The following is a 23,963-nucleotide window of genomic DNA, read 5'->3' as shown; positions in this document are numbered from 1 at the left end:
CCTAGTCTAGCATAGATGCATATATGTATTATGCCGTTAAACAATCTCGACATGCTCTTAGATAGGTACTCTCTAGATAACGGTACTTGTAATCTTTCCGGCTACAGACAGACGACATCAACACTTATATTTAGCTGCATTAACATTTTAAAATATGTTATTGATTTGATATGAATACGATGTGCATGTGCGCTCAGTGCATCTCGTACGTTATTATTGATTTGTTACTTACATATTTACAGTATTTGCCTATGATTAAAAACTTGTATGACTTACTTATAAACAAACAGTAATAGTTTTAATAATATAATAAACAATAGGATATTTGACTACTAGTCAAATCGGTTTCTTTTTCCGAACTGTCAAAACACTTTTGCTACAATGGAATTTATATGAAACACTAGCATGTGATGTCATAATCAAATTACCTACTCCTTATAGTTTTATGCGGGTTTAAAAATAGGAATTGTGTCTAAAAATAACTGCTGTCCACGTTTTTCTCCACGTAATCTATTGGTGCTTTATTTCATGGTGTAAAATAATTTATTTTAAATACAGTCAAATACCCTATTAGGTATTTAGGTTATTTAGAAAATGTACGTTTCATATGTGAATTAGTAATTAAACAGTAAAGAAATACCACTGTATATATCTTGCTTGTAAATAAATTTAATTTCCTATCTAAAAAAACAGTAGTAAAAATTTTACAGCATTATATTTGTGATCTATTAAACAAATCGACTGTAATAAATGTTTGGATAATTTACATAAAGTCTAATAAAAAAAAGCAAATATACATGTGAATGATATATTATGCATACTCGTTTTAAGCTACCTACTCGAAACTCGAATATACTACACTGTGCACTGACCGGCCATTATCTCCATATTTGATACACGGACGGTATCGGAGGTCAATTCGAACGTACATTTATTTATTTAAATGAAAATTAGTTATCATTATATATCATTAAAATAGCGTTGGTGGCCTAGCGGTAGGAGCGTACGACTTTAAATCCGGAGGTCGCGGGTTCAAACCGCGGCTCGTACCAATGAAACTGAACTTATGTACGAAATGTCATTTGATATTTACCAGTTGCTTTTCGGTGACGGAAAACATCGTGACGAAACCGGACTAATCCCAATAAGGTCTAGTTTCCCCGCTGGGTTGGAAGGTCAGATGACAGTCGCTTTCGTAAAAACTAGAGCCTTGGGATTGGTTGTCAAGCGGACCCCAGGCTCCTATGAGCCGTGGCAAAATGCCGGCATAACGCGAGGAAGAAGAAAGAAAGAGAAAATTAGTTATCATTCATGCGCGCATTTCGCTCGTATCTGACGCGAGGGAGACGCACGGCCGAATGATAACAGAGTGACATCTTTTTGATGTCAAAATGTACGTTCGAATTGGCCTTTCGGTCGGTTTCTCTCATTCTTATTGTGCTCTGCGATAATGAAGCTAGGTTTATTTTATGTAATAATATATTATTTATTTCATAAAAAATAAAGATAATGGCAGAGTGTTTGAAAACGAAATTGGCAGTGATTTTATTAATTGTGATGACTCTCGGGGTAAGGGGTGAAAGCAATGTGAAGCCAAATATAGTTTATATACTTGCAGATGATTTGGTAAGTAAAAATCGCTGGTTATTTTTTAATAAAAAAGTAGTTCGTATCATCATAAGTACTGATTCTATAGATCTTTATTACCTTTTTCTAAGAAAAGTCCTTTAAGGTTCTAAGCAAGCCCGATTTTATATAAAATTTTGTAGGTAGGTATTTACATTTACAATTTATTTAATGTCGTGCCTTCTCTTCTTTGATTTTGTAAAAGTTCTTCATACAAACGTAGTAAATTAACGCTACGAAATAATATTTTTAGAAATGTACATTAACCACAGCTAAGCCTAAGCCCCTACGTTTGACTTTTTTCAAGTTCTTTCATTACTAGGTATTAAAAATTACTCTAAAGTATTCTAAATACCTAATTATCTCCTGGATTCTAGGAATGAACACGGGCAGTTACACAGTGCTGGGCTATAACCGCGAAAATCGAAGTTCGCAAATTGCGGGCATTTTTCTCTGTCACTCTAATTACGCCTTCATTGGAGTAAAAGAGAAAGATCCCCGCAATTGCGAATTTCGGTTTTCGCGGTAGGCCTTCTGTTTACGGATTAGCATTTCAAGGATGACTCACACGAGTAGTAGCGTTAGTAGTATGTAGTTAGTCGTCCTTTACCTACTTGTTTGAAAACACTTCATAATGCGGTTTCTATGAAGTCTGCATCGTAGTGACCAGCGGGCGCAGCATAGTTCCATTTTTATGGTCTGTCACTATGCCCGTCACTTTCGCACTTACATACTTGTTAGAACGTGACAGGCATGGTGACAAGCGATAAAAATGCGACCGTGCTACCGCCGCAGTTACAGTATATTCTTGTACAGTCGCCATCAGTGGCCTATTTTATAAAGCTACAAGTTACAATTTACAAGCGGAAGTCTCGTTCTAACGCATAGGGTTAGAAAGAGACTTCCGCTTGAAAATTGTAACTTGTAGCTTTATAAAATAGGCCACAGATATATCGGAGCGGCCAAGGTGCTCACAAATATCTGATCACGCCTCTATTGTCAAGGCGCTAGAGTGCGTGTTCAGATATTTTTGAGCACCTTGGCAGCTCCGATATATCTAATGGCGACTGTACCATCACGCTCCGCGATTGTTGCGCCATTTAGGGTCCTACCTAAATTGGTAGTTCAATACTTACGCTATAGAACTCACATTTATAGAGGGGTCTAACGCGAAATTTATTCAATTACCTTTATTTACCGACGTTTCGACACAGGTTTCACTGGTCGTGGTCGCTCACCACCTGTGTAAATTTCGCGTTAGACCCGTCTATAAATGTGAGTTAATATGTGTTCAAAAAGCGGAAGTTTTAAATATTATACGCTATAGAATTTTCAATTTAGCAAGAACACTAAATGGCCAAAATCCCGTGTGGTGACTATACCATGATGCAGGGCTGGGACGACGTGAGTTTCCACGGCTCGGAGCAGGTGCGCACGCCGAACATAGACCTGTTGGCGCGCTCCGGCGTCGCCCTCCAGCGCTTCTACTCGCACTGCCTGTGCACGCCCTCGCGATCGGCGCTGCTTACTGGAAAACATGCCTATACTTTGGGTGGGTCCATAGTCTAATAAAACATGGTCTTCTCTTCCCAGAGTGTTACAGGCCTAAGTCACAATAACATGGCCGCTATATATAGCGCTATCGCATATTATCATATAGCGCTGTCGCATGATGACGTAGGCTTGTGTCAGTCAGGTGACCTAGAAAAGACGGGAAGAGAGTACCAGGCGGAGTATATTATTATACCATGGGTAGGTCATAAATAAACTTAGAGCATTTAATAACCGGAGTCGCCTTTAAGGGCTTACCCCTCTGCCGAAAACCTCGCACAATTGTGCAAACTTTTGTATGGACTGACGTTTGTAAGTTACGTAGGTACAAATCATGTACAAATAGTCATACGTTTGACATGCCCCTCCCCCGCGAAAATCGGCAGACTGTTTTGTACAGAAAATGACAGCCATGGCGTCTCCAGTTACTAATTACTCAAAGTAAATAAACTATAAACAAAATATGTCTCAAAAACTTCAAGAGAGCTAAGCTCTAGAATACATAGGTTCTGATATAATTTTGGCAAATGGATGGATGGATGGATTATGATTTAACTAGATGAAAACCCGGCTTCGCTCGGGTAAAATAAATAATAGTAATAGGTAATACTCATTATGAATTAAGTAATTATTTACTTTTAGACTTCAAACCTTCATCAAGGCGGTTACAAACCTATCTCATCTCAGAAAACTTTAAATCCGTAACATTAACTCGAAAAATTTACTATTCCGATATATCTAAAAACAAATATGTAATTAAAAAAATCTCATCTGCTTTTCTGGTAGCAGTTCGGTTCTGTAAGGGTCGCAGTTCTAACCTAACCTAACCCACTTCTGGTTGCAGTTTGGTTCTATAAGGATCACAGTTCTAACCTGACCCACTTTTCTGGTCGCAGATCGGTTCTGTGAAGGCCGCATTTATAACCTAGCCCACTTTCCAATCTCAAAAGAGGGAACCCTTTTGTACCTACCCTTCATGGCACTAAAGTGAAAGTATGGAAATTATGACTACTATTTCATTCTTTAATATTAATGCCTATCCGTTAATATTAAATTCGTTAAAAAAAAAAACTGGATAAGTGCGAGTCGGACTCACCCATCAAGAACGGAACACTTTTAAGTATTTGTTGTTATAGCGGCAACAGAAATACATCATGTGTGAAAATTTCAACTGTCTAGCTATCACGGTTCATGAGATACAGCCTGGTGACAGACGGACAGTAGAGTAAACTGAAATAAAGGTTCCGTCACACCGGCGCGTTTTCAGAGCCGGGCCTGAGCGTTTTATATGAAAAAGCGGCGCGCCCCGCTCACGCGCCGCACGCGAAACGCGCCTGTGTGACGGAGCCTGAAATATCAAACCGGTCAAGTGCGATTTGGACTCGCGCACGAAGGGTTCCATACTTTTTAGTATTTGTTGTTATAGCGGCAACAGAAATACATCATCTGTGAAAATTTCAACTGCCTATCACGGTTCATGAGATACAGCCTGATGACAGACAGACAGACAGACAGACGGACAATGAAGTAAAACTGAAACAAATGTCATATACCTACTAAGAAAAACCGGCCAAGTGCGAGTCGGAATCGCTAATAGGTTCCCGTTTTTACTTACCCTTCAGGTACGGTACCCTAGTATGGTACGATACCCTAATCAGGTACGGTACCCTAGTATGAGTGTAATAGATTTGTAACCGGTCAGCAATGTGAGTCCCTTGGAGAAGCAGAGGTCTAGTCTAAACTCCCACTTACCATCGGCATTAACAGCCTTATATGCTTGTTTGCCACCAATATGTCATATTAAAACATATTAATAAAAATTTACTCGGTCAACAATGTGAGTCCCTTGGAGAAGCAGAGGTCTAGTCTAAACTCCCACTTATCATCAGCATTAACAGCCTTGTATGCTTGTTTGCCACCAACATGTCATATTAAAACATTTTAATAAAAATTTACTCGATCAGCAATGTGAGTCCCTTGGAGAAGCAGAGGTCTAGTCTAAACTCCCACTTACCATCGGCATTAACAGCCTTGTATGCTTGTTTGCCACCAACATGTCATATTAAAACATATTAATAAAAATTTACTCGGTCAGCAATGTGAGTCCCTTGGAGAAGCAGAGGTCTAGTCTAAACTCCCACTTACCATCGGCATTAACAGCCTTGTATCTTGTTTGCGACCAACATGTCATATTAAAACATATTAATAAAAATTTACTCATTTCATTGGCCCCGCTTAAATATTTCTTTAATTTGTTTTTAGTATTTGTTGTTATAGCGGCAATAGAAATACATCATTTGTGAAAATGTAAACTGTCTAGTTAATCTAGTTATCACGGTTCATGAGATCTTGAGATACAGCCTGGTGACAGACAGACGGACAGCAGTCTTAGTATTTAATAGGGTCCCGTTTTTACCCTTTGGGTATGGAACCCTAAAAAGTGACCAAGGCCTCCAGTGCCCCAGGCTGGAATCAAAGCAGCGTCCTCTGCTATTGCCGCAGGTGCCTGTGCCATTCTGCCACCGGGCCATCCACGGCGGCATAGGTCGGATTTTTCCAAGTATACTTATGCACTACTTACTGAAGGCTTATGGAGCCTAAATTAAATATTTTCTGAAAATAATTTGTTTTGTTCTAATAATATATTGGAGTCCTAGTAATAGGGGTCCCGTTTTTACCCTTTGGCTACAGAACCCTAAAAATCAACCTAGTTTTGGTACTACGCTTAACTATGACTCTGAAATTTTAGCAGGAATTAATGTTTTTTTTGTTGTCACCTGTCAAATTAGAATAGAATAGGATAGAATAGCCTTTATTGCCCAAAAAAATAAATTTCAGTACATATTACATTTAAATAAATTCACATTTCATTTATATCAATTAGTTTTTCAATATTTTTTCCTTAGTAACTTTATTAAATAATTTTTATGTCATTGCTTTTTAATAATTATTTCAGTCAGTGCTTTCTTGGCATAGGCCTCCCCCAGCTCTTTATCCCTTGCCGTCCCTATCCAATTCGGCTCCGCATGCTTCTTTATGTCATCCGACCACCTCATTATTGGTTTCCTTCTCTCCTTTCTCCATCTCTAGGATACCATTCCGCTACCTCTCTATCCCACTTATCTTTACCTTCCCTTGCCATATGTCCAGCCCAACCTTTTGCAGTCAAAAGTGTGAACTGGTCAAAAGAACTTTTAACCGACAAAAACAGGCAAAACTGCTTTTGACTGAGCATGTTGGTCAAAAGTAGTTTTACCTGAAAAGTTTTACCTGAGAGACCGATGTTTATACTAAACACAATACTCCCATGGAACGCTTTGAAGTTCAAATATCGTTACGTTACGATGGCGTTTGCACTTTGCACTATGTTCGGTGACTATTTTTTATTGTTAACACACACAATACACTATTTAACAGGTTTTTATCACGTATTTTCGAATAAATTAATAATTCAAAACACCCCAAAGCCGAATGGTGTTGACGTCTAGGCAGTGTTGCAATCGTCTTAAAAGCCGTAACAGACTATCGCACGTTCTGGTTTAAAAAAAAATTATGTAATAATTCTACCGGTATACATATCCATATGAAACGAAACTTAATGCAAATAATAACCATTATACATACCGGAAAGTCATCAAATAAACAGTAATAGTCGTCTTGCTTTTTATTAAAAAAAAACGACCAACCTAACTTGTAAGCATGTTTGCAGTTTCTAAACGCAACAAACGCTGTCAAATGACAACCAACAAATTGAACATTTGCATTCTTTGTCGAAATTTTTTCACTTTTAAATGCAAAATACTCGACAATACGAATTTTGCGGATACATGTTCTCGATTCAAAAGTGATATTTTTTCAAGCTCTTTCGATTGAGCATAATTTCATTCGGTTTTACCGTCAGAGCCGCTCGCGTTTATATATAAAGATTTTGTCCTGTGCGAAAAATTATAGCGCCTCTTTAGGAAATGCAATCCGAGATGAATATCTTATGCCGAAATTAATGCAATGTTACAATATCTATTTAAAATAATTGATTGTCAAATTTAAATCTTTTTTATCAGCCCAAGAGAAAATTATTTAGATAATTAGTTCCTAAATATAATAATAAGTAGAGTATCATTCTTATTAATAACTAAAATGATGAAGGATGAAGGTAAATACATACATTGCCAATGTCAAGGCGCAGTGCTTAAGTTATGTGTTATATACAATATTATGTGTGTTGGCAAGTCTAAAATATTTCTTTTTGGCCAGGTATGTACTCTCCGTCTAGCCGGCGTATTATGGATGATTTTATCCATCTTTATTCATATGATAAAATAAATGACACTTTTTTAACACCGTCAGATAAAAAGTGACGGACACCGTTTTATCACGCTGTCACGTAGACAAGATCGACCATCATATACATGCAAACGCAAATATGCCTATCTATAAGTTTAAATATGTAGGTACCAAATATCTACTAAGAATAAGAAGGTGCTAGAAATTACACAACGCACCTTTAGTTTTCTCCCAGATAAAAACAAATCTTTGTTTTTGTTCCATCGTCTCGGCGGCGGCTCTGCAGTACCTTATAAGAAAAAAGTATTATTTAACTATAATTGGTTTTTTAAAAGTTTACAAATAAAAAAAAAAATTCAATATTTATAAAATTCTGGCAAGCTAACCTTGTCAGTAAAAAGAAGCGGCAAAAAACTGTAGGCGCGAAGGGTTGGGATACCAACAAATTTTCACTTTTGCACCTTTTACTACTGACAAAGTTGGCTTGTCAGACTATAAAGACTTATTAATCTTAAAAGAATTCAAATGGCGTCCACGCGATCTGGACCGGTCGAGAAATTCGCGGGCTCATAAATTAAAAATGAAAAACATTATTCGGGCCCCACGACGAAATACTTACCTCCACTTCAATGTCAATTATCTCGGTATTAAATATTAAGAAACAGCGTTATTGCGTACACTTTAAATTTATGTACAAATTTTCCTTATTACGTCGTTTGTAACATTACAGGCATGCAAGGTTATCCTCTCGTGCAGAGTGAGGACAGATTTCTACCGCTAAACGAGAAGATTTTACCACAATATCTGAAGGAGTTGGGTTATTCAACGCATTTGGTGGGAAAGTGGCATGTGGGTATGTGTCGGTCAGCGGCTCTGCCCACAGCGCGTGGCTTCGACACACACTTCGGGCACCGGGGCGGGTATATTGATTACTATGAGTACACGATTGAGGAGTCGGTAAATATTCCATTTATTTTATGCGACTTTTACTGCATTATTGTCGAAACTAAAGCTGGTACTTAAACCTTTGTAAGACTGGTTTTAAATTTGATGCGTTTGCAGTTCGTGATTCTTTTGTTTAATGCCCACGCGATGAAAAATCTAGGAAAATAATAACGGGAACGGGTCTAGGAAAATAATAACAATAATTCTTGTAATGGATGAAATGATGATGTTTTTAGCGATAATAGCAATTACATGATTATTATTAATTATATTATGTAGTTAAAAACTGAATTTCTAAACCGACCTAAAGTTTTGAAAAAACAACCTGAAGAAACATCAAACTTTATGATCTTGTTATGAAATGGTTATAGTAAGATATGATCAAGTGTCATTGCTGTTGACAGCTGACAGATCATATCCATAACACGTATCCGAATATGCCTCTGTGACTTCTAACCAAGAAAACTGGAAAGGAAATATATACTGTAACAACAAGTATTATTCCGGCTTTGTTTAAGTAAGTAGGTAGGTACCTACCTATTATTCATACCCCAGGGTTTTGTGCATTTATAACTTTGTTTACTGATTATAAAATAGTTACCAAACTATAATTAGACAGTAAGCTCCTAATGTCCTTAGAAATGTTAAAATAGTTTCTGTATTTCAGTTTTTACCAATTTTTTTGACTAATCAATCTTGTTGATTGATGTTTCAGTGGAGCTCTGGGACCGTGTCCGGCTACGACTTGTACAGGAATGAGACCCCCGCGTGGGACTCGACGGGCTATGTCACCGACCTGTACACCCGGGAGGCTACATCAAGTAAGCTCAGAGTACGCTCCGTAGCGATTGAAACTCAACTGTCACTGTCGCACTTATATGGAAGAGTGATAGAGAGACACAAAGCGTTTCGTTGTCGAAGCGATAGCGATTGTCACCTTGGCTAGGCCAGCTGTACAGCCAGGAGGAAACTCCTGACTTCGTGCAAACTCGGCTCCATTCGGCTCAGCATTGCTTCGAGCAATTGGTTAACACAACTTGACGTTCCTTTGCGTGCACGACCACAGATAAGATAATGGCTTGAATTTTGACAACCCTAAATAGCCGAAAGGCATAGTGTCATATATAAGAACGGGACAGCATGATTCTACCCTGAACCGCTGTCAAACTTCGGTTTTGTAGGAAATTTCCTTTCTGTACGGCAGTAAGGTAAAAGTACGCTTCACCGAACGCTCAATTTCCGTCCGTATCACCGAATTTCTTCTATTTTAGGCTATAAGTCGATTATTTACAGCTGATATTTACTTGCGTATTTTTTTTCCACGAGTTAAATACCTATCCCTTCCACTATGCCTCAGAGTCGGCCAATTTGTCCCGCAGTTGGGACGTGGCAACTGATCGAAACGGATCGTTGCTGCCGATTGCCACTTTGTATGGGCAACCTTAAAGAAATCGGTAAGAAGTTGCGTATATTTCTTAAGGTCATAAAACCTTTTAAATTTATTTCTGTGTTTCAAAGTATGGTTTTTCAGTGTGACTACTTAATTAGTTTGTGTATTTTAGTCAATTTAATTAATTTAGTGCAGTCATATTATCAGAAATTAAGCTTAATGTGAGTTCGGTGATGAGTACACCGACAATTTGATTGGAATGTATTATCGAACAGCGTCCGGAATCAGGGAAAGCGTATGTTTATGAAATTATTTTTTTAATGGTTGATTACGAACTATTTAGATTAACTACCTAATTTCACAAATAACTTAATGTATTTGTAATTTTATGAGCAATTGCCGAACAACAATAACCTATATAGATTATTATAAAACTGCGTTTGAAATGTTCATGTTTTACGACTTTTTGGCATCAAAATAAGGTTTTTGGCAAGACTATTATCAAACAATAATTTTAGATATTTTACGTCAGTATTAGCAAGAACTTTACACATGTACGGTTTTGTAATGGATTCAAGTATTAAATTTAATGATAGATTTGTAGTTATACCACATTGATTACGATTTCAATACTATTTTCAAAATCCGTTCGCGAAATAGGTTCCACATATTTTCCATGTTTCGTTCACCGATCGGCCGTTCGGTAAATGGTACCCATGGTCTCTGCTACCGAACTCATGTTTGCGTTGGCCATGTTTCTATTCGACGTTCATGAGAATATAATCCTTATTACGATAACGGCTAGGTCGATATTTATATGTTTATTTTTTGTGACCATTATTTCAATGCCAGCGCTTTTCAAACTTTAGACATACTTATTGGACGCCTGATAATAGTCTTGGAATGTGGACAAAAAAACTGAATAGGATAATAAAAATAATGAAGCAATAATATTTTATATAGGGTGGTCCAAACCTAGATGTCCAAAAATTTTTTTTAGATTCCTCTCGTCTTGGGCGATTGTGATTTTTTAAACTTTTATCTTTAGTTATGAAATTCCGGGGTTCCCATACAGGGTGGCTAAAAATTAACTACATTCCCATTCCCAGGGAGGTTTTGGGATTATACTGAGCAACTTTTACTATGGGACCAACTCCGAATTCGTGAAAAAAAATTTACCCTTCCATAGAAAATGGACGAGCCAAAATTTATGAAACAGCCAAATTTTTTTATACACATGCGTACATGTTTTATAATTGTTGCGTACCTTACTTACTGACTTATTTTTCAAAAGTATTTTTCAATAAAAAAGACACGTCAAGATCGCTTACCATCTTTATAATGCTAAAAAACGAAGCATAGTAGGGATTTAATAGTGAACTACTGAAGTTTGAGCACCACTCAACACCATATTTTCATACAATTATTTCCTAGTTCGGTAATGCGGGCTCCCTATTCGGTATAATGTGCAAATCACGTTTCTTAGTTCGGTAAACGGTACAAACAAGGAAATTGGAAGAAATGACTTTAAAAATGTTTTTAATACACGTCCAATCATTTCAGTAATTTACAGGTATGTTTAAATGAGGACAAATTTATCTATGTTTCTATTTTAGTATTGAACATATTCGTAAGAAAATATCAGAACTAATAAAAAAATTAAACGTAAGTTTAGGGCTTAAGCATTCGGTGAAGCGTACATTTACCTTACTATTATTTATTCTGTGGCTACGTCAAGTAAACTCAGGTTACGTAGCTCGGAGTAGGTAACTAATTAGAAATTGGACGGACATCTTGTTACAAGTGTAATTGTTTTTGTTACGACGCGAATAGTTCATTGTTCCTTCAAAGCACACAAATTGTGACAGTTGAGTTGATGTTTGATGAGTAGTAAGTATATTAGTTTGCTAAATATATATTTACATTAATAAAATAAGGAAGCCTTTGAAATAATATCCACCAGGCGTAAATAGCAACTAATTGAATGAAAACTTTTTATTGTCGCTTAATAAATTCCGAGTTCAAACTGCCTCTCAAATATGTATGGATAGTTTGCGATGGACGAAGGAGTAGAGGGCGTGCACCCAGTAGATGGTCAGATGTGGTCCAAAATATTACCCAGACTTCGCTCCAGGCAACGATGCAGATGGCTGAAGATCGAGAGGCCTGGAGAGCAGTGGTAGGAAGAATAACCCCCCACGTCCCCCAGACATGAGGTCACGACCACGAAGAAGTTTGCATAAAGTTCATCGTTACCATTCGGGATGATAACAAAACTATTGTATGGTGCAGTTATCGAAGCTCACGACCCGTCGTCGCTGCTGTTCCTGATGGTGGCGCACAACGCGCCCCACGGCGGCAACGACGGCGCCATCTTGCAGGCGCCGCCGGACGAGGTGCGCCGCATGCGCCATATCGAGTCACAACAGCGGCGCATACTGGCAGGTGACTTCCCTTTCTTCACGTCATATTTTTTTTAACGAGCCTATAAAGTGTCCCACTGCTGGGCAAAGACCTCCCCCCTAGACTTCCAATCCTCCCGATTAACTGCAGCATCCGTCCAGTTGCTAAGAAATGTTTCCAGATCGTCCCGCCATCGACCCTGCCGACCCTGCCGTCGTTTACATGGTGTGATTGGTGTGTTCATAAAAATATTTCTATTTAAAATAAATGAATACTATAGGACAATTTTACACAGATCGACCTTGTCCTACAGTAAGCTCAATAAGGCTTGTAAGGCTTGGCAATAAGGTTTAGAATGGAACTTTAAGATCTATCAATATAGTTGAACATTATAACCGCCATACACATATTATAAAGTGTAGCCAATGTAACGATAGTGATAGAACTGATATATAATGTTTTGTTTCAGCTATGGTTAAAAAACTGGATGACAGCGTAGGCGATATAGTAAAATCACTTTCCGATAAAGGGATATTAAACAACACCATCATAGTGTTCACATCGGACAACGGTGGCATGACGTCGGGGAACTCCCTGAATTATGGATCTAATTGGCCGCTGAGAGGGATTAAAATGTCTCCATTCGAAGGCGCCGTGAGGGTAACCGGACTTTTGTGGAAGGCAAACTTAAATCCGGTGAGCCGGGCTTGGAATGGGTATATGCATATTTCAGACTGGCTCCCGACTTTGCTCCACGCAGTGGGTGCCGACCCTCCGCCAGGTATAGACGGGTTTAATCAATGGGACAACATTATTACAAATGCGACATCCAAGCGTAATGAAATAGTTGAAATCGATGACTACCAAGGTTTCTATATGATTATATCGGCAGAGTACAAATTAATAACAGGGAGTGTGATAAAAGAATACAGTAATTATCAGGGCCACGATCTTAGGGGGATTATTGGCAGCCCCAGCCCTCCCTCATACGTTGATGTTGTAAAAAAGAGCACTATGTATTCTGTTCTTCGCAATTCTGGTCTGGAAGTGAATATGGCCGATGATGAAATGAGGAAGAGATACAAATACAAAATTGATTGTTTGAAAAGAAGCGAAGAACGAGATGTGTCATTATGTTACCCTGAAAATGGTACGTGTAAGCTATAAGTATACGAGTAGTATTTCACTAAAATTATCACAGCCATATCTAATTTGCTTTATTTTTTCCTCCAGGAACCGTCTGTCTTTACAATATCATTGAAGATCCTTGCGAAACGAAGGACATCTCAAAACTATATCCAGACATCGTGCAGAAACTGCTTCAGAAATTGGAAACCGAGAAGAATAGAACAATACCTAGGATCCTGCCCTTGGTGCGAGACCCTAGGTCTCACCCGAACCAGTTTAACTATGCCTGGTCGACTTGGGCAGAACATATTAAATAAATCAAGTCAGAATTATTGGAGGTGGTATATGTGATGTGTATGTGTTTGAGGATCAGTAGGAAGTAGGAACTTAGTTATTACGACACATGTGAGTCATCGAATTAAATTTTATGAAGAAAGGTTTGTTTTAATTTTTGTGACACATTTGTGTTTAAATACTTATATCTATTAGACTTCATTGACCCTGCGGCAATTTCAAATTTATCTTCGTGACCTTTGTGAGATCCAGTATTGACAGGTCTCTACTTTCCAAAACACAGTCCTTAAGTCTATGCTGGATTTTTTTTAGAAAAGGATACTAATTATGTCACTTATTGGCAAAACCAATTTTTTCATTAATTTCGGATTTATTTTGCACATAGATAACAAGATTTGTAACAATTGGATATACTTACCCACAGTTGGTCCTTTTAATCCGGCCGCGCGACAGCAAAAAACGGATACTGACCAACAGTAAAATAAAATTACACTAAAGTTTGAAAAGGTTTTTGTTTTGTTTGCCTGTCCTGTTAACATCAAAGCATGTTCATCCCATCCGGGTAGCTTCCGGAATTCGGTAGCAGCCGCGCGGGCCCGCTCAGAGGGCCTACCGCGAACCAAGTTCGACGTGTTGCCTCTCTGTCGCACTTGTAAATGCGCACGTAAGTGTGACAGGGGAGGTAACACGTTGAATGTGGTTCGCGGTAGGCCCTCAGCTCCCGTGGCTATAGTACCTATGTTTTTTTGGCTTAGAAAAAACTCCGCAAATTACTTTATGCTGTAAATATTTAAGTAAACAATGATTAATGCCCTACTTAAGATTATTTTCTTTTATACTTATTCCGTATACATGTACGAGGTAAAACTGATTCCCATAATGGCGAGTTTGAGCTTCTTAAGTTCTAAATAAATATCATTTGGTACATTATACAGCAGCTATCAAATGCAGACTACTGCTTAGGTACTAGAAAACCAGCCATGTGCGTGTCGTACCACGCATAATGGAGGGATTTGTACCTTCAAACCATACGAACCAAATAGCATGTTTTTGAGGCACAAAATACACCTAGGTACGTTCCAAATTTTATTAAACATACCTAATAGTTTTCGAGTAAAATGGCTGTAACATACGGACGAACCGACGAATGGACATGATGAAACTATTAGCTTTTCGTTTTTGTGTTTTGGCCACGGAACCCTAAAAAGGGTGCGAAAAGGTCAAGACCCAGCGAACACGTTTTGTATCTGGTCTCCTATAGGAAATAAATGAATTATAACTATGTCAGCTAAATATGCGGTTTTGTTAAATAAGTAGTAAGTATTTAATTTTTTTTTACTTGCTGAACATGATACAAATTATCCGCACAAATTCTTACCATCAACGACATCTTAACTAACCATAATTACTTTTTACTAAATATCTGCTAACAGTTTGAGTGTGGCAGAGCTTTAAATTAATAACTTAGAATTAATATTAGATACTAAACATGTTATTTCTAGTAAATATCTTAACAAGGCTTAGATACTTATGAGAAACATAAGCCCAAGTTAATAAAACCGATGTAAATTTGTAGAGGTACGGTTTTCTCTATTTCATTTCATACGTAGCGATGTAAACTTTGTTTAGGTACCTAATTATGGTGGGATATTTCTCGGCGAACCTTATGAGTGAAGTTTAATTTAGTTCTTAATTAACTCGCTGACTGAAATAAATTAGAAACCTACCTCTTTGATTTAAATACCGGTCTAATTTGAAATGAACTTACAAATTAGACAATAACTTACTATTTTATTAATTCTGTATTACGTTGAGAAGTGAAACACTGGTAAACTAGTGAGATTTTTCGAAAGCCTCATATAGGTTCACAATAAATAGATTTATAGCTTAAGTAAATACGATTAATAAGAATAGAAACGTTTAAGTAATAACTTTAATCACCATATAGCGTACTAATTTAATTGGACAGCCTAATTCCAATATTTAACAGCCCGTATTTGTCAATCCCCATTTCTAAGAATTACAATTGAAGGTGGCATCTGTTTGGGTACTATGAAGTATTGGCTAAATCAGTCTAAGCTAACTTTGCACAGACTAGAACCAAATAAAGTGAAGAAGCCACAATTTGTCATTGTAAATGCCATGCAGAGTACGCCTGGTCCGACTATACGAGTATTTGCGAAGTGTGAGTTGGCGACGACCACGCATGGCGTAGGAATAATGCCAATTTAACTTTCAACTGATGTCATGTGCAGAGCGAATATCCAGCAAGCCTTAGTTCGAGTCATAGGTGAGTATTTATTATTACTGTGTTCAAGTTTGCTTATTCGCAGATGCTCTACAGCATAGTGAGTTCACGCAGACGCTCGGGAAGTTTTAACTAACCTTCCTACGCATGTACGGTATAATTATTGCCTCAAGTCCTAGCTCGGGACATGTAGTTCAAACGTGCATCCTGTAGAATTGTAGGTAGATAACTAATCAAGTGTAAACACTCTACCGGTACCAAAGAGCAAACTTCTAAGTTGGGTTTCAAATCAACTTGCGTGCGCACATTTTCCCATGTTCTCATGTAAGTATCTGATGTTTGATTGTAGCTAGCTAGCTATTATGGGCGTCATTTTGAATTATCTACATACTTGTAAATATGTAAGTCAAAATTTTCTTGCGTGCGCACATTTCAATACAGACAGTATTGTACTTATACGTATCTGTGCCCAGAATTCCTGATTTAATGGATGACTGTAACTTTTTATGAAGTGAAATCGGTATACTCGTATTTTCGATTTGTTTGGATCTACTCAAATAAATGAGGGCTGTCCAATAGGCATTTGGCGAAGTGAAATACTTCAGAGCCTATCAACAATCATTGGTTGCCTTTAACTCTCATTTACGACCTGTCGTAAAACGACTTTTCGGAACGAATACATTTCCGCGTAGCCTTGTTTGCAGTTTATTCTGTTGGTTTAGGTCTAAGTAAGGATAACCTACTTTTATAGAAAAGTATAAACAATAAAACTGAACAATAAAACTTATTGGTTCTTGATTAATTATAATGTTAGCAATTGTGCACAAGCCGGGTGCATAACTAAATACTATCATATCAAGGCTACATGCAGGATATTTCACTTCGGTGACGCATACTATATTTGATCATTTAACTCATATTGTCTTTGGATGCCCATGTTCTTATTTTGCTCAAGGGTTGTGAGTAATTGACTAAACCGCGACATCCAGCGGGGTTTTGGTTAAATACTTAATTAGGTATGTCCGGTTTCGGCCTAGAGAGACTTGCCCATTTTATAGCAATATTCCATTTACCATTTATATAATAAGTTTCTTAGTTAATTTAGAACAAAGCATTCATAGCACTATAGCTTGAACGACATTTTGTTCTTCAAATTATTTACAGGCGCTTTGTCAATAACGAGAGAGAAAGGAATCAATAGAAAGTGCCATAGGTCATTAAATTAATTTAGGTAATAAGAATTTTGTGTAGGTAATTAGTTGGTACATTAACAATTTTAATTGTGAAATTACGAAATATGCCAACAACATAATTTTAATATTAGCTACTCCGTATTTCAATAAACGAGGTTTGTGATAGAAAAGAAGGCAAGAAATAAATTGCCACTTAAACGAGAAACTCGACTCAGACACGGTAAAAATGAAGAAAAAGTGCAAAGAGAAATTTTCAATCTCATAAATCTTAAACTGAACTGGCCGGCACGGCAGTCAAACGCTTAGACGCCTTTATAAGCCGACAAACAACTGAAGGCCATGAACTCTGATCAAGAAGCCGTTTTCAGCTTCCAATTTGATCTCATTTTGATCGAAAGTGGCCCGTGAATCTCACTCGTGTATATTAGTGCGAGCAAAATGCACTTCGAGTAGCATACCAAGTTTTTAAAGTTCGAATGCTCTCCTGTTTGTTTTTGAAGGCGCTTATTAGTATTACCTGTATTTCACAAAAATGATTTTGCAAATACCTACTCGCCTGCCATACCGATGACTTGCGAAAAAATATATTTCATGCTTAATTTTTTAGGTGAATGTTCACAAACGTTACGAGAATGGAACCATTCCAAGTAGTAATTAATTTTGGCCAAAAACACTGCTCTTCTGATATCTCATAAATAAGTCATAAGTTTGACTTCGATGACGTGTCTGGTCAAAAAGATTTTAGTAAAATAGTTTATTTGATAACTACTTGTTTAAATATTTAATGGCACAGGCTAGTAAAGTTTAGTAGCCTTACCACGAGTTTGACACTGACATACTTATTCGCTAACGTCTGCGTAACTTACTTTCTGTACCTATATTCATCACTATCATGTTGTGCCTGTCACTATTGTCACTACACCTTAAACTAATAAATCTATGCACTACACCTTATAAAACAAAGTCCCCTACCGGGTCTGTCTGTTTGCGTGTATGTATGTTCGCGATAAAATAGAAAAATACTGAACGGATTTTCATGCGGTTTTCATATAAGGTTTCGTGTAAACCGTGCGAAGCCGGGACGGGTCGCTAGTTATATAATATAATATAACAGCCAATGCTGCACCATAAACGTCACACGCTAGTTGCACTCTGCAGATGTATCTTGGTTTGCTCACTCAGGCGATATGTTCGGGAATCTTAGCGTTCTGCAGCCCCGTCCGGTCTCGTTAGATAGAATATGCGATGTGGCAATTGCATGAATGAATGCCTTGCTCAGGTATTCGCATCCGCCCAAATGTTTGCCCGCAACACTGCGTTACCTGTCGAATCGTTTTCGCATGCACTGTCTAACGTTGATATAAATTTATACACTTGACTAGTATTTCCAATAATTGGTTCAACTGGAGACGAGTACAGATTTCAATTGTATGAAATACACACATTTGAATAGTTATCTGCTTTATCCCACGGTCCACTGGTAAATTATTAATAAATATATATAGCTAAGGCATTTATTTATTTCATCGTATGGCGCATTACATTAACTATACATGATACAGATACCCAGACATGGACCCGGGTATGTCCTTAAACTACGTCCAAGACCACCGGTGGACGGGCAGCAGCGTCCCTCAAATTCGGTGTACTCGACTGCGATCGCCAACCCGCCTGCCAAGCGTGGCGATTAAATGGCATTCACCCCCCAAAGGGGGAGGCCTATGTTCAGCAGTGGACGTCTTATGGCTAAGATGATGATGATGATGATACAGAGAAACCATAAAGCATTAAGTCCGTCATTTGCACGATGTTTTCTTTTGTGAAATAAACGTTAAATAGATAAATACAATTATTTTGTACTATGTAAGGAATCGTATATTTTTAGGTAAGAAATAGAATGGAAACCCTAGCAAAATTTAGACGAGAATACGAGGTGGAAGTAAATTTTATGCAGCAAGTACCGATACAAACCTACTTGATGCAAATAGTAGACGTATTTTCTTACTTTAGACAATTTTACCTAAAAATACACCTAACCTGTTTCTATTTTTCTAATAAATTTTTCAGTAAAATTCCATTTTACCGGAAATTTGAACCTAATAGATTAGTCAGTCTGGTTTCGGCTGTATCGGTCGAGGTCAGCTACGAGTATGGCAGCTGATAGATGGATGGCGACCTCGCTGACTCACGCCGCGCCGACAACATTTTACCTGTGGCCCTCTGCCTAATCCGCCCTGGTAACAATATACAATATATGAATACAGTATGTGTCTGACCATGGGGCTTTAATTCCAGGGCTTGATTTTACTCGCTAAACTGAACTACTTTTACTACGGGACCAACTGTCACTCTCCACCCCTCTTAACCTATATAAATAAATATATAAATACATATTTTCCTAATTACACTAATAATTGGCCACGTGATCGTCTAGTCTAGTAGTTAGGACCCCTCTGAAGTGAACCGAGATACCCTAGATTCTTTAATGAGTAACAGCTATATTTTGGACTCTAATTTTACTTTACTTTACCTAGATTGTAAAAGGATGATTATAGTACTGAAGATATGTTTTATTATGATATTAAAGAATAATCAGAAGGGTATTTTAATTGAGTCTCAGACACAGTATATTGAACAAATTTCAAGGCAAGATATTATTGTTATTGTTAAATATTCGAATGGTATGAATATAATATTGAATTTAAAAATGTTTTTGGTAAAATCCTGCTACGCCTATTAAGCTCCCGGGGTACTATAGAGGCAGCACTCCTGAGGTAAGCTCATTTACTCCCTAGCATTTTAAGGATAATTATATTTAACTATCATCTTCTAAACGACGTGTGATTTACTCACACATACTGCCTCCATATTTCGATGCAGGTCTGGGAGCTCTTAGTCCGATAACAATATCAATCGGATCACCTACCCTACCTCTAGCCAGACGGGCTTTGACCAGCACTCCAGAACCTATGCGCACCTAGATGACGATGGAAAGAAGTGCCAAAGTATCCATCAGTCATCAAAATTACTTATCTTTTTTATATTCAAAAGCTAGGGATACTAATCCCTTAGTCCCATTCCCCAGAACTGATAATATAGTCAGAATTCCTAGTTCTCTAGATGTATAAACAAAGTACCGAGTTTATTTGCTAATTATTATGTTTATTGAAACTGAAATATCAAGATGAGCATTATTTCACTCAACTTTTCCCATTGAACTACTCTTGTCTTGCCAAAGGGGTCCCTAAAACAGAACTAATCTTCGATCCTTCCATCTCAGACCAGCCTGTACTCCTAAACCCAGCTTGATATTTAAGTATTGATCATGAAAACCTGATTGAACCACTCAGTACCTCGTCCCCACACCAGAAAATCAGAAATATAAATTAGAAATGTTATAAAACCGTTAATGATCCCCATATAAATTAGAAAATAGGAAGATTTAGACAGTAGAACCTTCACCTTTTAAACACACATATTTTAGGATAAAGAAACCATATTTTTAAACCCTTAAAGATAAATATATTATTATTATATCAACCATATTAATTTTATAAACTAGAACTAAAAGAACCCTAAAAAACAACAAATGAGTGTGTGATTCTACCCTAACTCTAACCACTGTCCCTAATCTAGTATAACCAAAGCACAGTTCATTCTTACCATTGACCTGGTACTTTGGAATATACGCAAGTGTAGTCCCTACGAGAAGCTGTAATCATTCAGCGAGCGATTCTGAGAATTTCAACCTATAGGCTCGAGTTATTGCCCCCCCCCGAGGCATTTGGTACAAAGACCTGGTGGCAACTCGGGTAGGACGACCCTATTGTGTCTAAGAATGGTATAAATAAATATATTTAATATACGAGGTCCCCGAATACTGTAGGTTTCAAACGGGCCCGGATCACTCCAGATGATTCACACGTGAAATCTCCCATTTTACTAGCTACAGCTGGACATCGGTAGACCAAGGAGGGAGAGATATTTGGCTTTCTATGTAGGTAAAAAGATAAGCCCCAAGACAACCCTCATCTTGGTAAATAGGAAAAACCTCCTTCCATCCGTCGTTTGTCACCGTTAGGATAACAGATGAAAGGCTAGACAAACTGTCTGTCTAGACACTGATTTGGTTTCGAAATATATAAAAATAGTCTAGGAGTTTTCAGGTACAATTTTGAAACAATTATCCTTAATTATTCAATAATAATGCCATATAATAGACATTATACTTAAAACAAATAACTAAACTGAATCTAATTCATTTCTATGTCAAGAAGGCCCAAAATGATAGTGAAATACTCAGTACAGATGCATTAAATTCCAACGTTACGAAGTATTGACCCCGCACTGTCCGAACAATAACACATCTTCTAACTCTAGCCTTCCGAAAACATTCGTCCCCGAAAGCCAACGATAGATAACCAGAGTATTCACTAGACTCTAAACCTTCGTTACAAAACTCCTATTAAAAATTAATAGCAAAGTGAAAATACTCCGCTCGAATAATACCCAAGCTTAAACATTATGAAAACAAAACATTGCTTCCACAATGCCAAACAAAGATACGAATTCCAAATATTAACTCTATGAGACAAAGACATAGTCTTTTCCTCGATAAAGCCAAACACTTAGAAAAATGAACAGAGTTTTTCCACTCACCAGTAATTTTGACGCACTTTATGAAAACCAAAGTCAGGTGTCGGTCCGGATGCTGAAGATAAACTAAACTTGTGACCGCTCCTCTCAGCCCTTTTATATGATTCGTTGCTAACTCAGACACGCTAGTTCAGACAAAACATCTGTGCTGCACCTGCCTACTTGAGACATCTCTTCCAAGAATCATGTCCGAAGTACGAGCGCACCTGCGCGCCACCCCTAGTTGAGACAGAACACCTGCCTACCTCAGACATTTCTTCCAAGAATCATGTCCGAGTTACGAGCGCACCTGCGCCTCCACCCTTAGTTCAGTCACATTTACCTTGAAAATTATACCTATCTTCAACGAATTATCTACAAAAATCAACCTTACATCTTTCACTTAAGAATTATTTTGGCCCGACGAAGTAGTTCAGACACGCTCTGTAATTGGGACATTTGATACCTCAGAACCAAAGGTCGTAACGACATATTATCTGTGTAGCCTTTGTGCCTCACACGTAAGATTTATTTTTGATTGATGTCACATCTTAGAGCCATCTATGGATTTCTTACGCAACTACTTGAACGTTAGGTGTCTCGTCGATAACGCTCCGACGGTCAATACATAACTTATTATGAACTTAATTCCCTCCACTGCCCACAGATGGCGTTGTTATCAAACGTTTTAACTTAATATTTATATTGAAGTATGAGTAAAATCTAATTCAATTTCATAATTAAGGCTTTTTATTACTTAAATGTTTTATATTTATAGATAGGGCTTACGGCTAGTTACACAACCCTAAAATCGGCGGATAAATTTTGGTTTTTCCATAGAAAACGTCGACATCTGATCAGACAAAATGTATGAAAACGTAAAAAAAGATTTCGGGGTTGGTGCCATAATAAAAGTAGCTCAGTTTAGCGGGTAGAATCGAGCCCTGTATTTAAAGCCCGATGGTCAGTAACACCCTGTATATGAATGCCCTGTAACTCCTGTAAGCACATTGTCAACACATTGATGTCTCTACAGTTAGCTTCATGCATAAGAGCATGGTAAGTAATTTTATAGCGCGTTTCGAACAGTCTACCTGTGTGAGGTTAATTCTCAGTTATTCTATTTAAGCATTAATTATCTAACGTTGATATAAATTTATGCACTTGACTATTATTTCCAATAATTGGTTCAACTGGAGACGAGTACAGATTTCAATTGTATGAAATACACACATTTGAATAAGTTATCTGCTTTATTCCACGGTCCACTGGTAAATTATTAATAAATATATATAGCTAAGGCATTTATTTATTTAATCGTATGGCGCATTACATTAACTAGACATGATACAGAGAAATCATAAAGCATTATGTCCATCATTTGCACGATATGTTTTCTTTTGTGAAATAAACGTTAAATAGATAAATACAATTATATTTTTGTACTATGTAAGGAATCATATCTTTTTAGGTAAGAAATAGAATGGCAACCCTAGCAAAATTTAGACGAGAATATGAAGTGGAAGTAAATTTTATGCAGCAAGTACCGATACAAACCTACTTGATGCAAATAATAAACGTATTTTCGTACTTTAGACAATTTTACCTAAAAATACACCTAACCTGTTTCTATTTTTCTCATAAATTTTGCAGTAAAAATACATTTTACCGGAAATTTGAACCTAATAGATTAGTCAGTCGGGTTTCGGCTGTATCGGTCGAGGTCAGCTACGAGTATGGCAGCTGATAGATGGATGGCGACCTCGCTGACTCACGCCGCGCCGACAACATTTTACCTGTGGCCCTCTGCCTAATCCGCCCTGGTAACAATATACAATATATGAATACAGTATGTGTCTGACCATGGGGCTTTAATTCCAGGGCTTGATTTTACTCACTAAACTGAACTACTTTTACTACGGGACCAACCCTAAAATCGGGGGATACATTTTGGTTTTTCCATAGAAAACGTCGACATCTGATCAGACAAAATGTATGAAAACGTAAAAAAAAAATTCGGGATTTCGGGGTTGGCGCCATAATAAAAGTAGCTCAGTTTAGCGAGTAGAATCGAGCCCTGTATTTAAAGCCCGATGGTCAGTAACACCCTGTATATGAATGCCCTGTAACTCCTGTAAGCACATTGTCAACACATTGAAGTCTCTATAGTTAGCTTCATGCATAAGAGCATGGTAAAGTAATTTTATAGCGCGTTTCGAACAGTCTACCTGTGTGAGGTTAATTCTCAGTTATTCTATTTAGCACT

General features: G+C 37.5%; 2 protein-coding genes across 2 annotated transcripts in view; one reads left to right on the top strand and one right to left on the bottom strand.

Moving 5' to 3' along the window:
• Positions 1 to 23,963, bottom strand: part of LOC134664396 (odorant receptor 2a-like) — a 188,491-nt gene that overhangs the window by 144,949 nt on the left and 19,579 nt on the right. The gene's annotated exons all lie outside the window — the stretch shown is intronic.
• Positions 50 to 13,736, top strand: LOC134664375 (arylsulfatase J-like). Its single transcript, XM_063520960.1, has 7 exons — positions 50 to 1,626; positions 3,019 to 3,178; positions 8,192 to 8,418; positions 9,122 to 9,227; positions 12,089 to 12,241; positions 12,669 to 13,349; positions 13,433 to 13,736. Exons 1-7 carry the CDS (start codon positions 1,510 to 1,512, stop codon positions 13,642 to 13,644), a joined length of 1,656 nt encoding a protein of 551 aa, XP_063377030.1. The 5' UTR covers positions 50 to 1,509; the 3' UTR covers positions 13,645 to 13,736.

Source organism: Cydia fagiglandana, chromosome 5, assembly GCF_963556715.1.
Source record: "Cydia fagiglandana chromosome 5, ilCydFagi1.1, whole genome shotgun sequence".
NCBI classification, from domain to species: Eukaryota; Metazoa; Arthropoda; class Insecta; order Lepidoptera; family Tortricidae; genus Cydia; species Cydia fagiglandana.
This window is presented reverse-complemented; position numbering and strand designations above follow the sequence as displayed.